The following is a 16,133-nucleotide window of genomic DNA, read 5'->3' as shown; positions in this document are numbered from 1 at the left end:
CTTCCAAAGGCCATTCCATGCTCCTACCTCACCAGGCCTTTCGGCCCTACACAGACAAACTTCCACTTCTACATCTTTCTTTTCCTTTCGGCGGTCATGGGGCTTGAACTCTGGGCCTGGGCGCTGTCCCTGAGCTCTTCAACTCAAAGTGAGCACTCTACCACTTGAGCTACAGCGCCACTTCTGGTTTTCTGGTGGTTCATTGGAGATAAGAGTCTCATGGGCTTTCCTGCCCAGGCTGGCTTTGAACCATGATCCTCAGATCTCAGCCTCCTGAATAGTTATGATTACAGGCCTGAGTCACCGGTGCCGAGCCACATCTTTCTTTCTTTATTTCTTTTTTTCTGTTGGTCGTGGGGCTTGAACTCTGGGCCTGGGCGCTTCCCTCAGCTCTTCAGCTCAAGGCCAGCGCTCTACCACTTGAGCTACAGCGCCACTTCCAGTTTTCTGGTTGTTTATTGGAGATAAGAATTTCCCAGACTTTCCTGTCCCGGCTGGCTTTGAACCGCAGTCCTCAGATCTCAGCCTCCTGAGTAGCTAGGATGACAGGCGTGAGCCACCAGTGCCCGGCTCAGCCACATCTTTCTAACAGATGTCAAATTCCACATACACAGCTCTGAGCTGCGGCCTGTCCCCCAGTCCCAGCCCTCAGCTTTTGCTTTTGATCTGTGGAGTCCCAGGATCTTTCTGATGTCACCACACCTCCCCTGGGGACTGGAAGGAAGAGGAGAGTATATGGGGGGGGGGGTAAAGATCTTGGTGTTTCTTGTACCGTCCCTGGCAGGCTGGCAAGATCCCAGGAGTACACAGCACACACACACACACGGGGCATTAGTGATATTTATTTCACTGGTAGTGAAAAAGCTCCTTCTTGCACAAAGGGCAGGTTTGGCTGATGTCCTTCGTTCCCTCATGACAGCACGGGGCAAAGCAGCAACCCAGGAAACACCTGCAGTCCCAGGAGCCACTGGGCTATGAGCAGAGGACAGGCCCTGCCCGGGACCTCGCCTCTGGGTACCTGAGAATCTATGGTGGGCCTAAGCTCCCGGCCCGGCAGCTGTGCTATAACCCTGTCATCTCAAACACAGGGATGTCGGCCACTACCTCTCATCTCCTTCCTCCTGAGAGGCACCTGACCACAGGTACAGTTCCTCCTGGGAAGATGCTAAGCGGCCATGCCTAGAGAGGGGACGTGCTGTATGCATGGTACTGGCCGTCTTCTGCACATGCTCCTTCAGAGGCCCGTCCTGAGACGGGAGGCCAGAGCCCCCTCCCACCCAGCAGGCCTCCCTCACTGGGTGCTCAGGGTCTCTGTGGGTCCCAAGGCCTGGCCACTCACGCAAGCACACAGAAGCCAGTGCACATCAGCCAACCAAGGATTCCTGGGACAGGGGTGGTCACCTGGCCCATGTAGTTCCCACAGTAGGGGCAGACCACCTGCGAGGGTATGTTGACTGTCACCTTCCGTATGCCAGCAAGCATATCTGGGGGAGGGGGAGGGGGAAGTAGTTTAGACCAGATCCCCTGTCTCCCCGGCCCCGATGCCACCCACCCCAGCTGAAAAGCCTTCCCACACCCACCGGTGACAGTGGCTGGTTTTCCCCTGCAGCATGGCATATCATCCCCACGTTTCTGTGGATCCTCTAAGTTCCCAAGGCCAGCTACATGGGTCCCCACATCCCCCCATCCATCACCCTCAGGGACTTCCCCGGTCCAGACCCCAGGCCAAGGTGAAGACAGGATCCAGGCACAGGGACCGCGATGCTCACGGAGGGCCCTGCACATCCTAGCCCAGGGCAGACCCTCCCTTGTTTGGCTCCTTCAGCGAGCAAGAGGCTGTCTCCAAGTCCTCCATGAAATACCCTATCCAGGCTGGACTGTGGCTCAGCCAGGGTGTCAGATCTGGGGCTGTCCCAGGAAACCCAACACCAACAATGTCCATGCACTTTTGAGTGTTCTGACCCACCCGCTTCAGGCATGGGCCAGGTGAATCCTTTAGAGTTGGGTGTGAGGTGCAGAGAGAGGACAGCCCTGAGAGTTGGAGGGAACAATGTCCCCATTTGATGGGGAGCTAAGGTGAGCAGCAGGAGGGAGTTCTGAGGCCCTTTCCAGCATGTGGAGAGGGCTGTGTCACGGAGCTGCCCTCTGGGAGTTTGCCTCCCCCTGGGGCTGAACTTAGAGTTCCCAGGGTCCATGGGATAGAGGCTTGCTCCTCATGATAGTGCTGTTGGGAGGAGCTGGGGTTTCAGGATGTGGATCTTTGTGGGAGGTGCTCAGGTCATTGGGGGCGTGGCCATGGGGGGACTGGGAGCCAATGGAGTCTCAGTGCTCAGGAGGTGGATCTTTGTGGGAGGTGCTCAGGTCATTAGGGGCGTGGCCACGGGGGGACTGGGAGCCAATGGAGTCTCAGTGCTCAGGAGGTGGCTCTTTGTGGGAGGTGCTTAGGTCATTGGGGGCGTGGCCACAGAGGGACTGTGAGCCAATGGAGTCTCAGTGCTCAGGAGGTGGATCCTAGCGCAGGGCAGACTGGGGTCACTGGGGGAGTGGTGATGAACAGAATGTGGGAGCAGAGTCTGCTGCTCCCAAGAAGCCCAAGGCAAGAGGGGCTGCTGGGTCTTGGACTTGAACCCCTAGAACTGGAAGCCAAACTAAACCCTTCCTCCTGGTGAGTTAAGTGCCTCAGTAACTTTGTAGTGGTTTGGGCAGCTGACCAATACCCAGTGCGGCCAGGCAGTTCTCAGAGTGCCTGGGAATCCCTTGGGAAGCCTGCTGAGAACCCCCAAATCTCAGGTCCCACGAGGGGCTGTGTGTGCCCCTCCGGTGTGGGGCACAGGGCAGTGTGCTTGCAGGGGGGTCACTAGATCAGCATTCCTGAGCACCTAGTGCATGCATCTCCCCATCCTCCACTGCCTTGGGGAACAAAGACCGAGGCGAGGCTGTAGTAGGGGAACCTACAGCAGCAATGGGGAATCCGGGCCAGCTGTGGGCCGGAGGGGGTGGGGCTGTCCAGAGTGGGTGCTGCCTGCCGAGGCTTGTCCCGAGATCTGGGAAGAAGCTCTGGTAGCCCAAGCATGAGACGCGAGGCAAGGAGAGACAGGGGCCACAGCTAGACACTCACCTGAATGACAGATTGGACCGCTACACGGGTGCAGGTTTGTACCTTTTCCAGATTCCTTTGAAGAGTGAGTCTCTAGAAGAGAGAGGAAAGAGAAGCCCCTCAGGTCTGAGGGTGGTGGGGGGAGGCCACGGAGACGCCTCAGGGGCGGCTGCAGAGAGGTCAGGAGTTCCCACAGGAGACAGCCAGGCCAGAGGGAGGAGCCAAGCGGCGGAGCAGCTGGATTCCCCCCGGGCACATCTGAGTCCAGCCATGCCCACCTGTCTTCACTTTCCTCCTGGCCCCAGCATCCTGAACGCCAGGGTGACAGGCGCACCACACCCAGCCCCAGACAAGTGTTATCCCACTCTTCCAGGTGTGCAAACTAGGCTCAGTAACTTACTGAGGTCACCTATAAACAAGGTGAGAGTCTGGGCACTGTGGCTCACACCTGTAGTCCCAGCCTTCCAGAAGGAGGAGGAGGAGGAAGTGTGTTAGTGTGGTGAGCCATGCGGGGCCCCTGACAGGACCCTGGGCTTCCTCTGCACCTCCTCCTCCTGCCCGTGCCAGGAGAGCAGCTGGTGGCTTCTGGCCTTCTAGGTGCTCTGTGCATCCTGCAGGGTGGGGTTAGCACAGAGGACGCCTCCCCATGTCCGCTCTCCCCGGTGTGGGCTCTGAGGCAGGAGAACGCCCTAGCCATGTGGGCCCTGCAGCCCAGGTCCACCTCCCAGGGGAAGGAAACCCAGGCCAGACGGGAAGCCCTGGCCCCAGCTGCTGGCTGCCAGTTCAAGGTGAGCCCCAGCAGGCTTAGCAGGGCCCAGCCCTGCCGCCGTGACCAGCGGAGAGGAGCAGTGTGGGTTCCTGAGACCAAAGCCTGCCCGTGGCTGGGCAGGGCGTGATGACCCCGGGCTGACATGCAGTCACACACAGGAGAGGTGCTGGTGACAGGGTGTGGGTGGAGGCCATCGGGGCCAAAACCATTCAAGCCAGAGCAGCAGCCCCAAGTCCACACCCAAGTAACCTCCATGAAATAAAGGAAAGAAGACTGGAGCAGGACCAGGCCCCAGACCCCCGCCCTGGCTGAGTGAGCTCTGCTTCCCACGTGGGCCTGGGTGGCGTGGAGAGGTTCTTACCTTCAGACTCTTCAGACGTCTCCTCCTCACTTTAAGAAAGAGTGGGTGATGTTGGAGGCCTCACCCACCATTGTTCCTTTGGGAAACAATGGTAGGAGACAGTGGGATTTGGGGGCTCCAGCGGGGAGGGACTGGGACCAAGAGCCCAGTTCAGGTTGAAGCAGCGCCCGCTTTTCCTTCCCGCAGGTCCCGGGTCCTTCCCCCTGGCCTGCCTCAGCCCCTGCACCTCTCGTCTTCATCCTCGTCGTCATCGTCTTCAAGGTTTTCTTCCTCGGGCTCTTCCTGCTTTTTGCGTTTTTTCTTCGATTTGTCTGATTTTTTGGTCATCCCTCACCGGGCCACTTGGAAGCCCACTTTTGTTTGTGTCAGAGAAGTTCCTATGGTACGGCCAGGTGCGGGAGTGTGAGGAGACCTCCCTGCCGCCGGCCAGCCGGGTGCCAGCCATTGTGATGTCTTGTTAGTGTTCTGGGCTGGGCTTTGTTCCGGGTCCTGCAGGAGAATGTGAGGCCGGCCTTGGACTTCACCAGGAGAACCCGTGCCAGGGAGTCTTTCTCCTCTTCCCACACCGCCCCCTGGCGGCCGGGAGCTCTCAGGGAGCTGGGTGAGGAGTTCCAGGCAGGCTCAGGGATGAGGTCAGGCTAGACAGAGCTGGCTGTTGTTGAATTCCTAAAGGGGTCCACCCACAAGGATCTGTGAGACCTTCCCCGTCCTTCCTCTTAGAGTGTGAGTACACAGGTGTGTTCATGTGTGTCTCCTCCGGCCAGGCTGCCTCTGCTGTTCACTTAGCTCTGGGACTCCAGGATGAGATTCCCCAGCCCCCTTACCCTCTGCCTCTCCTTCAGTCCATGCCTGACCTCCACTCCTGTACAATAGTACAGGACAATCGTAGCAACCTTGCTGCCAGCACTGGGGCTTAACCTCAGGTCTACCACATGAGCCATGCTTCTACTTCTAGTTTTTGTTGGTTAACTGGAGATAAGAGTCTCAGATCTGTCCTTCGGCATGACTATGACACAGTCTTCCGATCTCAGTTTCCCGAGTAGATGTCATCACAAGGGCCAGACACCAGCATGAGGCTTTTAAGTTTTTTGAAATAGACTCTCATCATGTGGCTCAGAGTTGAAAGACCTTGTAATCCTCCTGCCTGTCTTCACAGTGCTGGAATTACAGGCATGGCCCATCACGCTCTGGCTTTTATAGGGTTGTTGAGAAACTCATAACCCTAGCTACTGTGGAGGTTTGAGTGCCATTATGAGCTTGGCTTAAAGAAAAATTCACTGAATTCCATCTCCAACCAACCAGCGCAAATCACTGCTGGCAGCATTGCTCACATAATAAGAGTACCAGTGGGGCGTTGGGTCCGTTGTGTTAATCTTCCATATGTATTGTAGGAGTTGAGGTTTGAGAAGTCATGATCAATGCCAGCCAGGGCAAAGCACGCTGTGTGAACAGCTGAGCCGCAAACAAGCAAGCTACGCGAGAGTGAAGTCCTGAGTTCAAGTTCTCTTGGGCCAAAATTAAAAAAAAAAAAGGCTACGTATGTGTTTCAAGATGGAGATGGGTCCTTAAGTTTAACCCTCAGTATACAAAAGATAAACAGAACAACCACAAATCCACACTCATACACACATACACAACAAAGCAGCAACAGCAAAAGGGAGGCTAGGAAGAGAAAATAAGCTGCAGGCATGTGAGGGATGGTCTAAGAATCCACTGTAATGTCACTGTCCCCTTGGGGCAGTGGAGGGACCAGGATAATGTCTCTACATCTGTGGCACCCATGGCTGTCCCTCTGGGGTCCGCCACTACCCCCCCCAACCAAGCAAGCACTGGGAGACTTGCAAACATAATCCATCAATAAGATCTTCACGACTGCAAATGCAGCTCCTGGGAGGCCTGGTGGGACCCTGAGGTGATCTTTGTCTCCCTTCTGCTCACCCCACGCCTGCTGCCTGCTCTATCACAAAGCAGAGAGGGCAGCAGTACCTGCCAACGGAGCCCAGCAGGGAGGGGAGCCGGGCCAGGGGCCCTGTCTGGCTGAGCAGCTGTCTGCCCCTCCCAGATGTAAAGCCTGGACAGAGGTGCTGATGTTGGCTGCCTGCCTGGCTCAGAGCCCCACAGGACTGACAGGTTCTTCGCTACTGGCCCTTACTGCCAACCACTTCAAGGTGGCCGGGAGATGAGATGGGCAGGCCACACCCACACCGCGGTATCACTGGGCAGACAGGAGGGTGTGGTGTGGCTGTTTTTAGTGTCTGCAAAGCAGCTCACCACGCCCACTGCCCACCCTAACGGGCCCAGCAAAAGCAGTGCCCTAAGGCTCTGGCCTATTTAGCCAGCCAGCCCATGAGACACAGAGGGTGTTCAAAACCAGGCAGGGATCCCTCCTCTCCCTCCCCCCCCCCACCATAGCTTCAGACCCTCTTGCCCCAGGAGGGGCTGATGGATCACTGTGTTCTAAATAAAAGTGGCTGTGGCCACAGCTCACCTACCAACAGCCCCAAAGAAGCCCCAGCTTGACGACAGGTGGGTGGGTGGTCCGGAGCCCTAGAGCTAGGGTAGGACTGAGTACACAGAGCTTGGGCAAGTGGGAGAGTAGGGTATAGAAGCTATTTCTTCTTTATACTCAGGCACACCTGGGGTCTGCCCTGCACCCCTTAGACTCCAGGGGAACCTCCAACCGGCCTTTGAAACACGCAGCCAGTTTTTAAGTTGAGATTAAATGAGAACTCTTAGAATGGTGCCGGGCCGGTGGCAGTTTGTCAGGTAGTGGTAGCAAAGGTCCAAGAGGCATTACTACTTGATTCTCCAGCGTGGAACCATGACTTTCCCCTCCCAGCCTCCAGTGTGGCTGTGACAGGGGCCTGTGCTTGCTCGCTGGAGACTTTCTCAGGGTGTCGGTCAGTCCTGGCGGTAATGTGCCCAAGTCACATTTCATACCCAATAAAACGCTGGTCCCCAACAGGCTCTGTGGAGCCCAGGGTGACCTTGAACTCTGCATCCTCCTGCTTCTGCCTCCTTAGTGCTGGGAAACCAGGTAGAGTGCTAGTCTCCTTTCTGGATGGACTGGCACGTGAGAGTCAAACCCCAGAGCAAGGCCAGCTGCTCTCAAAAGTGGTCCCCAAGGTGAGCCTGAAGGGGACACTGGGTAGGAAACCTCCCCTCCCCCGCCCCGAGGACAGTGATATCTCACAGGAGACCCTGCAGACTGCTTCCGGAACACCCCACGCGCACCCCGGCCGAGGCTGCCCTCCCTGCTATCAGCAGAGGCAGGAGGACTTCACACAGGGTTGGGGAGGCGCAAAGCCAGAACCTGGAAGGTTATCTTGGCGCTCTCTTCACTTTAAGACGCTCCCTTCACATTCTTGCCTCCAAAAATCTAATGAGCTCCAACCGCCAGTCGAGACGGGGGAAGGGCTGGGGAGAAAGTAAGCGCGTTGTAGTTACCCATCCGTCTACAGCCAACCCCAGCCCAACACCTCGCAAGCCAGCCGTGGGTTTTAGAGATGGAAGGAGGTGCCCTAAGGGACCCACCTGCTGACAACTTGGCATCTGTACGGGAACCAAGGTGGCCTGTGGCTGAAGGCACAGGTTTCTCAGTGGCAGCAGAGACAGCTGTTACTGCTCCAAGCCACAGAGATCACACAACTCAGGAAACCTGGGCGTAAGGTCCAGCGTGCGGCCACACTGTCTTCCAGGGCCACCCCCCGCCCCTGCGAAGCTGGCAACGAGGCAAAGCTCCATGTTGGCAAGACCTCCAAGCATAGGAAACCTTCCTCCACCTCCGCTCTGCATGGCACTCACTGAATTTCCATTTTTATAGAAAATTTTATTCAACATACAACATTTTCCAGCAAAAAGGCAATATACAGGAGAGTTGGTGCACACCGCTGCTACAGAAACAAAACAAAAAATACTGGGAAGGAGGAAATAAGTGATTGCCGATCCTATCCGACTGCACTCCAGACTAGACACGCAGGGGCGTCGGCTCAGCGGCGAGGAGCAGGGACACAATGGACAGCCCCGAGCTCGCTCGCAGACCCCCTCCCCCGTGCCAAGTTGTACATGGTCATTCATTAAATATACAATTTCATCTCTCCTTTTTCCCTCTTTTTACCTTTTTTTCCTTTTTCTTTTCTTTTTTTTTTTTTACAAAGTCAACAGCTTCCTACCACTAGCGAGCGCACCCTCTTCTAAAGGCTCTCTCCTCGTCGCGGGCAGCTCCGGGTCCTCGAGTCCGATTTGGAACCGTCACCCGTTCTGATCGGCCTGCCAAGGGGCAGCAGAGTAAACCTTCATTGTATTTCACAACCTTCTCCAGGCCAGAGCCCCACGCGTGTGAGGGCTGGTTCGGTGCGCCCACTTTGCGATGGGGCTGCACTACAGTGGTGGCTGCCGGGTGACAGGCGTGACGAGGGCTATGAAGGACCCGGGCAGCGGGCGGGACGAGCCGAGGAAGGCTGACAGTGCACACAGAGAAGGAAAGAGCGCTATTTATTAGGTTGTGAGTTTCTCGGTTTGCCTTTACAGATGCACAAAGGTCATTGAAAGTTTAACTGAAGGAGCCTACGCAGGCCTATCTAGCTGCAGGGCTGCGACCCCGGCGGCAGCCCGCCCACCTGTGCCCAGAGGCTGCCCGTGGGGACCCATCCTAGGCACCTCTGCTCCCCGTGATGCTGAGCGGCCTTGCACTGTGGTTACCATAAAATAACTCTCACTGGCGTCCGAGCTTTATAAAAACACCTTCATTTTGCTCAAAAGGGCAGTCAATAGATACAGAGAAGCCAAACCGAACAGCCTCAACAAAATAAAATTAACATCAGCAGCACATCCTCTTGCTGGAGACTGGCTAGAGCGCACGTGTACCAAAGTTCTGCGGCTGGTAAAGGACACACACCACGCTGCCCTCGCCGTCGACACTGGAGAGGAAGTCAGTTGTGGATTTTAATCGCCTTTTCCAGGTAAGTGTAGCGACTCCTCTTTGGGGCTTTGTTGAAGTGGTCGAGCCCTAGCCAAGGCCGGGGATGAGACATGTTACCTGCGGGAGAAAGAAGAGCCCTGAGACCCCCGGCCCCCAGGCGCTCGGCAGGCTCCCCGTGAGCTGCCACGGGCCCTTCCGCCAACATCGCCAATCCCGTTCACAGGGCTGCCACCTCTCGCCCACGAGCAGCCCTTCAAGACACGCGCCCCTCGAGAGGGCCCGCTGGAGTGAGGGTGCTCTTACCAGGCTGCGGCTCAAAGTCTTTCAAGTTCACTTCATACTCATCTTCGTTAATGTACTGGTGTCGGCCCATCATCACAATTGCAAATTTAAACTAGAAGACAAAAGGCAAAGCTTCTTCAGTGTGCTGCACACTGCTTTGCTAGCCAGGGTCCTGGGGCAGGGTGGGCGCCCACCTTCTCAAACTCCTTTTCCTGGATGTCCAGCAGGCTCTGGATCCGCTTCATCACTTCTCTGAAATGCTCGCCCTGGGAAGGCAAGGACACCGCGGCTCAGGCAGTGCCCACCATCGCAGCGCCCCCACCCCACCGCTGCAGCGCCCCCACCCCACCGCATATCCACGCACCAGCTCCACCACGCCGCCTTCACTCTCACCTGGTGTATCCTCAGCAAAAACGGAATTCCAAAGGTCCCAAACACCTCTTTGTGGAAATGGGCCACTGTGATCAGCATCTCATTTTCCTTATCTATATCCACCTGGTCCAGAGGTATCTCCTGGACACATGGTATAAAGACAAAGTACGCTTACTGCAGGCTGATTCAAACTATCAGATCACCTCCCCCCCCAGGCCCACAGCGCAGACCGCACAGCGTGCAGGACGGTGGCTGGACACCCCCGGGAGGGGCCTCTGCATTTCTAGAGAAGTAAACGGCTTCCTCCACCACAAGCTCCTGCATGCCACAGCTAAGGGACACTGCCACCAAGACCCCTGAGCCACAATAAACCCTTCTTTTTCTTCTTAAGCTGACTCCCAAACATCTTGAGTAATGAAAGATGCTTCACATAAGCACATTGCTGCCAACATGCCATACTGCGCTTTTACTACAACGCCAGAAAGTAAAGCAAGGTTTTGCATGAAATAAGTTAAGGTACTGGGGCTGGGAAGGTGGCTCAGTGGTAGAGCGCTTGCCTTGCATGCATGAGGCCCTGGGTTCGATTCCCCAGCACCACATAAGCAAAAAGAAAAATGCTGTAAGTGGCGCTGTGGCTCAAGTGGTAGAGTGCTAGCCTTGAGCTGAAGAGCTGAGGGACAGCGCCCAGGCCCAGAGTTCAGGCCCCACGACCGGATCCCCTGGTCTTTAGGGTGGGAAGGAGTGTCGGTAGCTAATCTACAGTGCTGCACAGGCACTGCCCTAGATTCGCACCACACCTAATGGTTGGTAGCTTCCAGGGCTGACGGGGGAGGGGAGGGAGGGGCAAGTGCGGAGAGGAGAAGAGAGCTCTAGAGCTGGTGGTGCTGGCTGCAGAGCAATATCCCAACGCCTCAGCTGCACACTAGCGTACACCTTGGTCTGGAACGTGAGAGCACACCCCCAGGGACCACAAGGAAAGTCTATTACCTCTATTCGAAACGTCCGACTCGTGGCTGGAGATAAACATTCTAACAGTTCGTCTTCTTGATGTACACCAATGATTTTGTAACTTACAATTTCTAGCAGCCTAGAGGAAAAAAAGACAACGGAAGCACGGTGAAGCCACTATGTTCACAGGGAAGCAGAGCACACCGGTCACAAACGATCCTTGTCTGACAACATCCCCACCCCTTCACTCATGGCTGCAGCGCTACCACTGGAGCCTCCAGCCTCCAGTCTTCCCCCCCCCCCTTTTGCTAGTTAGTTGGAGATGGAGGCTTGCAGACTTCTCTACCTGGGCCAGCTTCAAACCCAACCCTCTAGGTCTCAGCCTTCCAGGCAGCTAGGATTATAGGCATGAGTCAGCCGGGTGGGTAAGGGACATGATCTTGAGGCTGCAACTCTCACAGCGGGCTGCCAGCGCTGGGCTTCACTGCCACACCAGGTCCGCGGGGACGCTGTGGCTGGCTTCCACTTGCATTGGGCCCGGAGCAGCCCGACCCTGCCCCTCCTCAACAGGAGACACTTGCCTGAGTTTCCCTGATGCCTTTTCACCAAGCTCCACGGCTTTCTTACATTCTTCTAACAGGTCCCGGACACAGCCGTGCTTGTCTGGATATAGTGTTATTTCCTAGAGAATGGCAAGGAAACTGGGTGCTTTAAAGAAAACACAGACTTCTGACCACTGCCGCTCAAGTCCTCCAGCTCCCATCGCTGTGCTCAGTGTGACATCTCCAGACCTGCTGGGGACCGCCCTCCCTGACCAGTGCCAACTCTCAGCACCATGAGAGAATGCTAGTCCACAGAGCAGGGTGCCTTCAGTTCTGGTGGGAAAGTCAAAGACCAGACCCCCTAGCAGGCTCACTTCCTCCAAGAGCAGTAACTTGCTGTAGCAGCCAGGCTAGAACGGGCAGGGCCGGCCAGGGCCCTTGGGGTCACCCTGCACTGGACCGGGACACGTGAAAAGCCTACAGCGCCATTTACTGCAGGTGAACGGCTCAGCCAGGGCCTCTGCCACACACTGGCACTGACGGGCGGCTACAGAAACAACAGGGGAGCTATGGAAAAAAAAAATACTATAGAAAACTTACCTCTTCCCTAAACTGACTGTTTAGCCATATACACTTAAAACTTCGCCGGTTCTCAAAGTCTGTGATTTTCATCTTAAGCTATTGAGAAAAAAGATACTCCTGTTAGATATCCTCCCAAGCAACCCCAGCCTCCTCTTTAGTACCCAGTCACTGAGTTGGGGGTCCTACCTGCTGATAGTAAAGTTTCTTGGGTTGTCGAGGCTTGAAGAACTGTAGAAGATCTCTTAAAGTACCTTCATAATTATGTCTAAGAGGGTTACCTGGGCCATCCCTGTAACTACACAAAGAGACAGCATGTCAGCAGGGAAGCCCGTCGGCCCATCCCGAGTGAGTGGAGGAGCAACAGCCTCTCACTACACTAAAATCTGGGTCTGGCTCACAGCGCAGCTGATTACTCCAGTTTCCTGGACCTGAGCCTTTCCCACTGCCCCACTCAAACGCTCTGTGGGGTGGGACAGCGCACGAAGCCAGGACACGTGACCAGACCCAGTTGCACCCAGGGAATGGGTATGGACGGCTTTAGCGGCAGCAGTGGATTACTGACAGCCTGCAGGCTGGGGCAGAGATACAAGGCAAGGGGTAGCAGAAAGAGGGCCACGGGGAGCACGCACAGGGCTTACCCTTGGGACTTGAAGAACTGCAGCAACATGGGGTCCGTGTTGAGTCTTTGCGCAACTGTCTTTGCAACCTGTGGGGTGGAGACCAAAGCAGACGACCTGAGAGGGCTGGAGACCTCAGCACAGAACCGAGGCCCCACAGTCTGAATGTGAACCCCTATGACAGCAGCTAATGCCTACCTCTCCCTACTGTCACACGCTGAATGAAGGGCGCACTGCGATGTGCACCAGGGAATGGACTGATTAGCATCTACAGCAGTCCTTTGTGGTGAGACCCTTTGAACATTCTTTTTTTTTTTTTTAACTGAGTGAAGTGGGAAAAGATGGCCTTTCTTAGTACGTTACTGGTTTTAAACTTGAGACCTTCTGCCTCAGCCTTCTGGAACCTGGATTTTAGTCATGTACGACCATACCCAGCTACAATCTGTCTCTAAAGATAATGCCAGGGGCAGAAAGGATTTTGTGGGGTGATGTCCACAGAGCCACACAAATGAACAGTGGACCCTTCTTGTTCAAACCATTAGAGAGCTTCTCTAACAGACATTTAGAAATGAGAAGCTGGGGGTTGGGAATGGGGCTTTGTGGCAGAGTGCTTGCCTAAAAGCGAAGGACCTTGGATTCAATCCCGAGACCAAGGAAGAGAGAGGAAGAGATGGGGGAGAGAGAGGCAGGGATGCTGTGTAGTGTGTGTGGAATGGGGAGGGGACAGAGTACCTGGAAGTAATTCATCCTATTGGATAACGTGACCACAAATCCAGGGTCATTGGGGATGGTTTTGTCACAGAAGATGACGTCCACGCGGTGGTAGAGGTCTCTGAAATATTCCTTTGCGGTGGGCAGTTCACTGTTATCGTTTTCAGGGTCATCCCTGAAATTGGAGAAGTCCGCAGACTGAACCAAAGCCACAGCAAGCAGTGGGGACGCACACAAGGCCCCGATTTCCTCACAGACAGCTTTCGTGTGTGACAGACCCAGGCTGTGCAGACCCATGCCCACCTGCTGAGCAACCGCAGCTCCCGGCAGACGTTTTACAAGACCAACTATTATTGCCAAAGCTCTGAGAAACCTCCAATTAGTCAGGCTCAGGAGCCCAAGCCAAGTATTTGCTAGGCCTCAAGACCAGCAAAAAACCAAACCAAACAAACCCTCCAAACCCCAGAGCCAGGAACCACCCGAGTGAACGCACTTCTGAAACACTATGATGTCACCATCCATCAGTTCATCCAAGGCTTTGTCAAGGGACACATCGTAGTCCTGAATTCTCTCTGTTAAATTCGGTTTAACTTCCTGTAGTCAAAGGCATAAAACACAGCTCACAAAGTAGCCACATTCCCCTATTCTACAAGTAGACTTACTGCTACTAAACAAGTTTAAAAAAATCATTTAATAAAAACGGTGTAACTCTCAACCCAAAAATTCTTAGCTAACAAATTCAGCACTCACAGAATAACGACCCCCCACCCCCAGCTAGAAAGGAAGAGGTTATCATGAAAGAGTGCAAACCTCATAGAGGATAAGGCTAGTGTCTTGGATAAATCCTGCTCTGTCACACATAACTGGGAGCAAGTCACCTAGAACACAAAAACAGGTGTCAGAGGCAGGGCCGGTCTCCACGGAGCTAAGGTCACAAGGCCCACACAGCCAGGACTTACGTATTTTACAGGATATGGGTGTGTAGATATGCCCACAGTAATTCAAGCTCCGCGTTTTGGGATCATACATCTTCAAAAATAACATTACATCATCTACAAGTTGATGAACAGAGGCTGTTAGCATCTTAACATTCAGCAGATATGTAAGAGATTAGCGGTACTCCAAACAACAACTTCAGGTCCCTAGCAGTTGAGGGGTCAGGAGAGGTTTGTGCACGAGGCTGACTGAATGCAGAGGCAGGTTCAGGTTCGTCACATCAACCTGGGAGCCACGTCGGGAGGTGAGCTGAGAAATCCTAGTTTTCCAGCCTGACCCCACCTCACCAGGCAAGGAAGCACAGACGACGTGCTGAAGCTGCAGGAGCCTTCCAGCAGCAGTGGCCAAGGTCAGCTGGGCCGAAAGGTCGGCACCTGCCTTCTGGGGCCTAACAGTGACACACTGCTGTGTGGCCCACAGCTGAAAAGCTTCCTCCCTGCAATCTCAGCACCAATGGAGCTGACCAGCGGGAAGAGCACCAGTGGGAGCAGAGAGCGGGGACAGGTGGGAAGTCCTGGCCCCAGTGCCACCTGTTCCACCCCACAGGACTCTTCCGGCCCAGGACTGGGTAATGAGAAACGGAGGGTGAGCCTAGGTGCTGAGAGCATTCAGATGCCCCTCCTGTCTCAACTGCAGCCGGGCATGTGTGGGCACTTACGATCTTTATCAAACTTGGGTAATGTTGCTCCGCTAGCAGCCAGTTCAGGGTCAACTGTCTCCAGGAATATTGTCCAAGGGTTTTCATTATCACTGAGTTCAATCATCTATTTCCAAAAGAGACGTTGAATTTAGGAGATGTGAATGGCTTAGGTGACAGGGTGCAAAACCACTCTTGAGCTCTGCAGAAAACAGCCAGTTCTGCTGAACCAGATCAAGAGGCAGATAAGGCCACAAGCTGCAGAGGCCAAGAGCCTTCGCAGAGCTGCACACACACCCTAGGGCCTAGCACCAATATTTACTGTTTTATTGCCGTCTGCTTCATTATCTAGCATTGCTGGTCGCTTTGTTCCATTACTTCTTGCTTGCATGGGCCATAATCGAATTTGATCTTGTGGAAATCCCTGAAAAATTTTAGAAGATAAATTGAGGGGAAGCACATCTATTTGATGCTTTCTTTGCCCCACCTGACCTGGGCATGCACTTCCTTCCCCTCTTCAGGATTCTGGGGTCCAGGGCTCGGTGTCCACCTGCCAGACCCTAGTGGCGAGAGGGGGAGCAGGGTCCTCCTTCATGAATCCCAGAGAAGCAGCTCCAGGGACAGACTCCTGAGGGACTCTACCTCCTTCCCGGCCAGGAGCTGTGCTCAGGTCAATACCTCACTTAAATATGCAGCACCCACCCCCAAAGGGAGTGTGGGGTGTTACGGGGATGCCAGGGCTGAGGCTAGCACGCACCATGGTCTGGGAGAGGCTCTGGACAAACTCGGAGAGGGAGGAGTTCTTCAGAACCTTGAACACAGTATACTTCACTTTCTCTTCATCGTACATGTCATTTCCTTGGTGGCCGCAAAACTGGTCCTCTGCAACGATCTAGAGCACAAAGCAGCACACAGGACAGCTCGCAACGGGCACGAGACGGGCCCAGGGACCACAGCTAAATTATACAAGGCTTGTTTGGCTGGTCGTGGGGCTTGAACTTAGGGCCTGGGCGTTGTCCGTCAGCTCTTTTGCTTAAGGCTACTGTTCTACCACTTTGAGCCACACCTCCATTTCCCATTTTCTGGTGGTTAACTCATGGACTTTCTCCTGCCTGATCCTCAGACCTCAGCCTCCTGAGTAGCTAGAATTACAGGCCTGAGACACCAGTGGCCCAGCTAGATAGAGGTTTTTTTTTTTTTTTTAAGGGGGTCCAGTCGTGGGGCCTGAACTCTGGGCCTGGGCGCTGTCCCTCAGCTCTTCAGCTCAAGGCTAGCGCTCTACCACTTGAGCCACAGCG

The 16,133-nt window shown here is 54.8% G+C and overlaps 1 protein-coding gene across 1 annotated transcript in view; it reads right to left on the bottom strand.

Annotated features, from left to right (window-relative positions):
* Nucleotides 1-8,035: 8,035 nt before the first annotated feature.
* Nucleotides 8,036-16,133, bottom strand: part of Usp7 (ubiquitin specific peptidase 7 (herpes virus-associated)) — a 28,247-nt gene continuing 20,149 nt past the window's right edge. Inside the window, exons 11-26 of the mRNA XM_013011214.1 lie at nucleotides 15,593-15,727; nucleotides 15,158-15,259; nucleotides 14,857-14,962; nucleotides 14,162-14,254; nucleotides 14,013-14,080; nucleotides 13,696-13,796; nucleotides 13,224-13,377; nucleotides 12,513-12,580; nucleotides 12,061-12,169; nucleotides 11,893-11,970; nucleotides 11,332-11,432; nucleotides 10,790-10,889; nucleotides 9,824-9,943; nucleotides 9,625-9,696; nucleotides 9,452-9,542; nucleotides 8,036-9,265 (exon numbers count right to left, since the gene is read on the bottom strand). Of these exons, the coding sequence (XP_012866668.1) occupies nucleotides 9,159-9,265; nucleotides 9,452-9,542; nucleotides 9,625-9,696; nucleotides 9,824-9,943; nucleotides 10,790-10,889; nucleotides 11,332-11,432; nucleotides 11,893-11,970; nucleotides 12,061-12,169; nucleotides 12,513-12,580; nucleotides 13,224-13,377; nucleotides 13,696-13,796; nucleotides 14,013-14,080; nucleotides 14,162-14,254; nucleotides 14,857-14,962; nucleotides 15,158-15,259; nucleotides 15,593-15,727 (1,605 nt within the window). The 3' untranslated portion in view covers nucleotides 8,036-9,158. The remainder of the gene's footprint in view (nucleotides 9,266-9,451; nucleotides 9,543-9,624; nucleotides 9,697-9,823; nucleotides 9,944-10,789; nucleotides 10,890-11,331; nucleotides 11,433-11,892; nucleotides 11,971-12,060; nucleotides 12,170-12,512; nucleotides 12,581-13,223; nucleotides 13,378-13,695; nucleotides 13,797-14,012; nucleotides 14,081-14,161; nucleotides 14,255-14,856; nucleotides 14,963-15,157; nucleotides 15,260-15,592; nucleotides 15,728-16,133) is intronic.

Source organism: Dipodomys ordii, unplaced genomic scaffold (genome assembly GCF_000151885.1).
Source record: "Dipodomys ordii isolate 6190 unplaced genomic scaffold, Dord_2.0 Scaffold14, whole genome shotgun sequence".
NCBI lineage: Eukaryota > Metazoa > Chordata > Mammalia > Rodentia > Heteromyidae > Dipodomys > Dipodomys ordii.
This window is presented reverse-complemented; position numbering and strand designations above follow the sequence as displayed.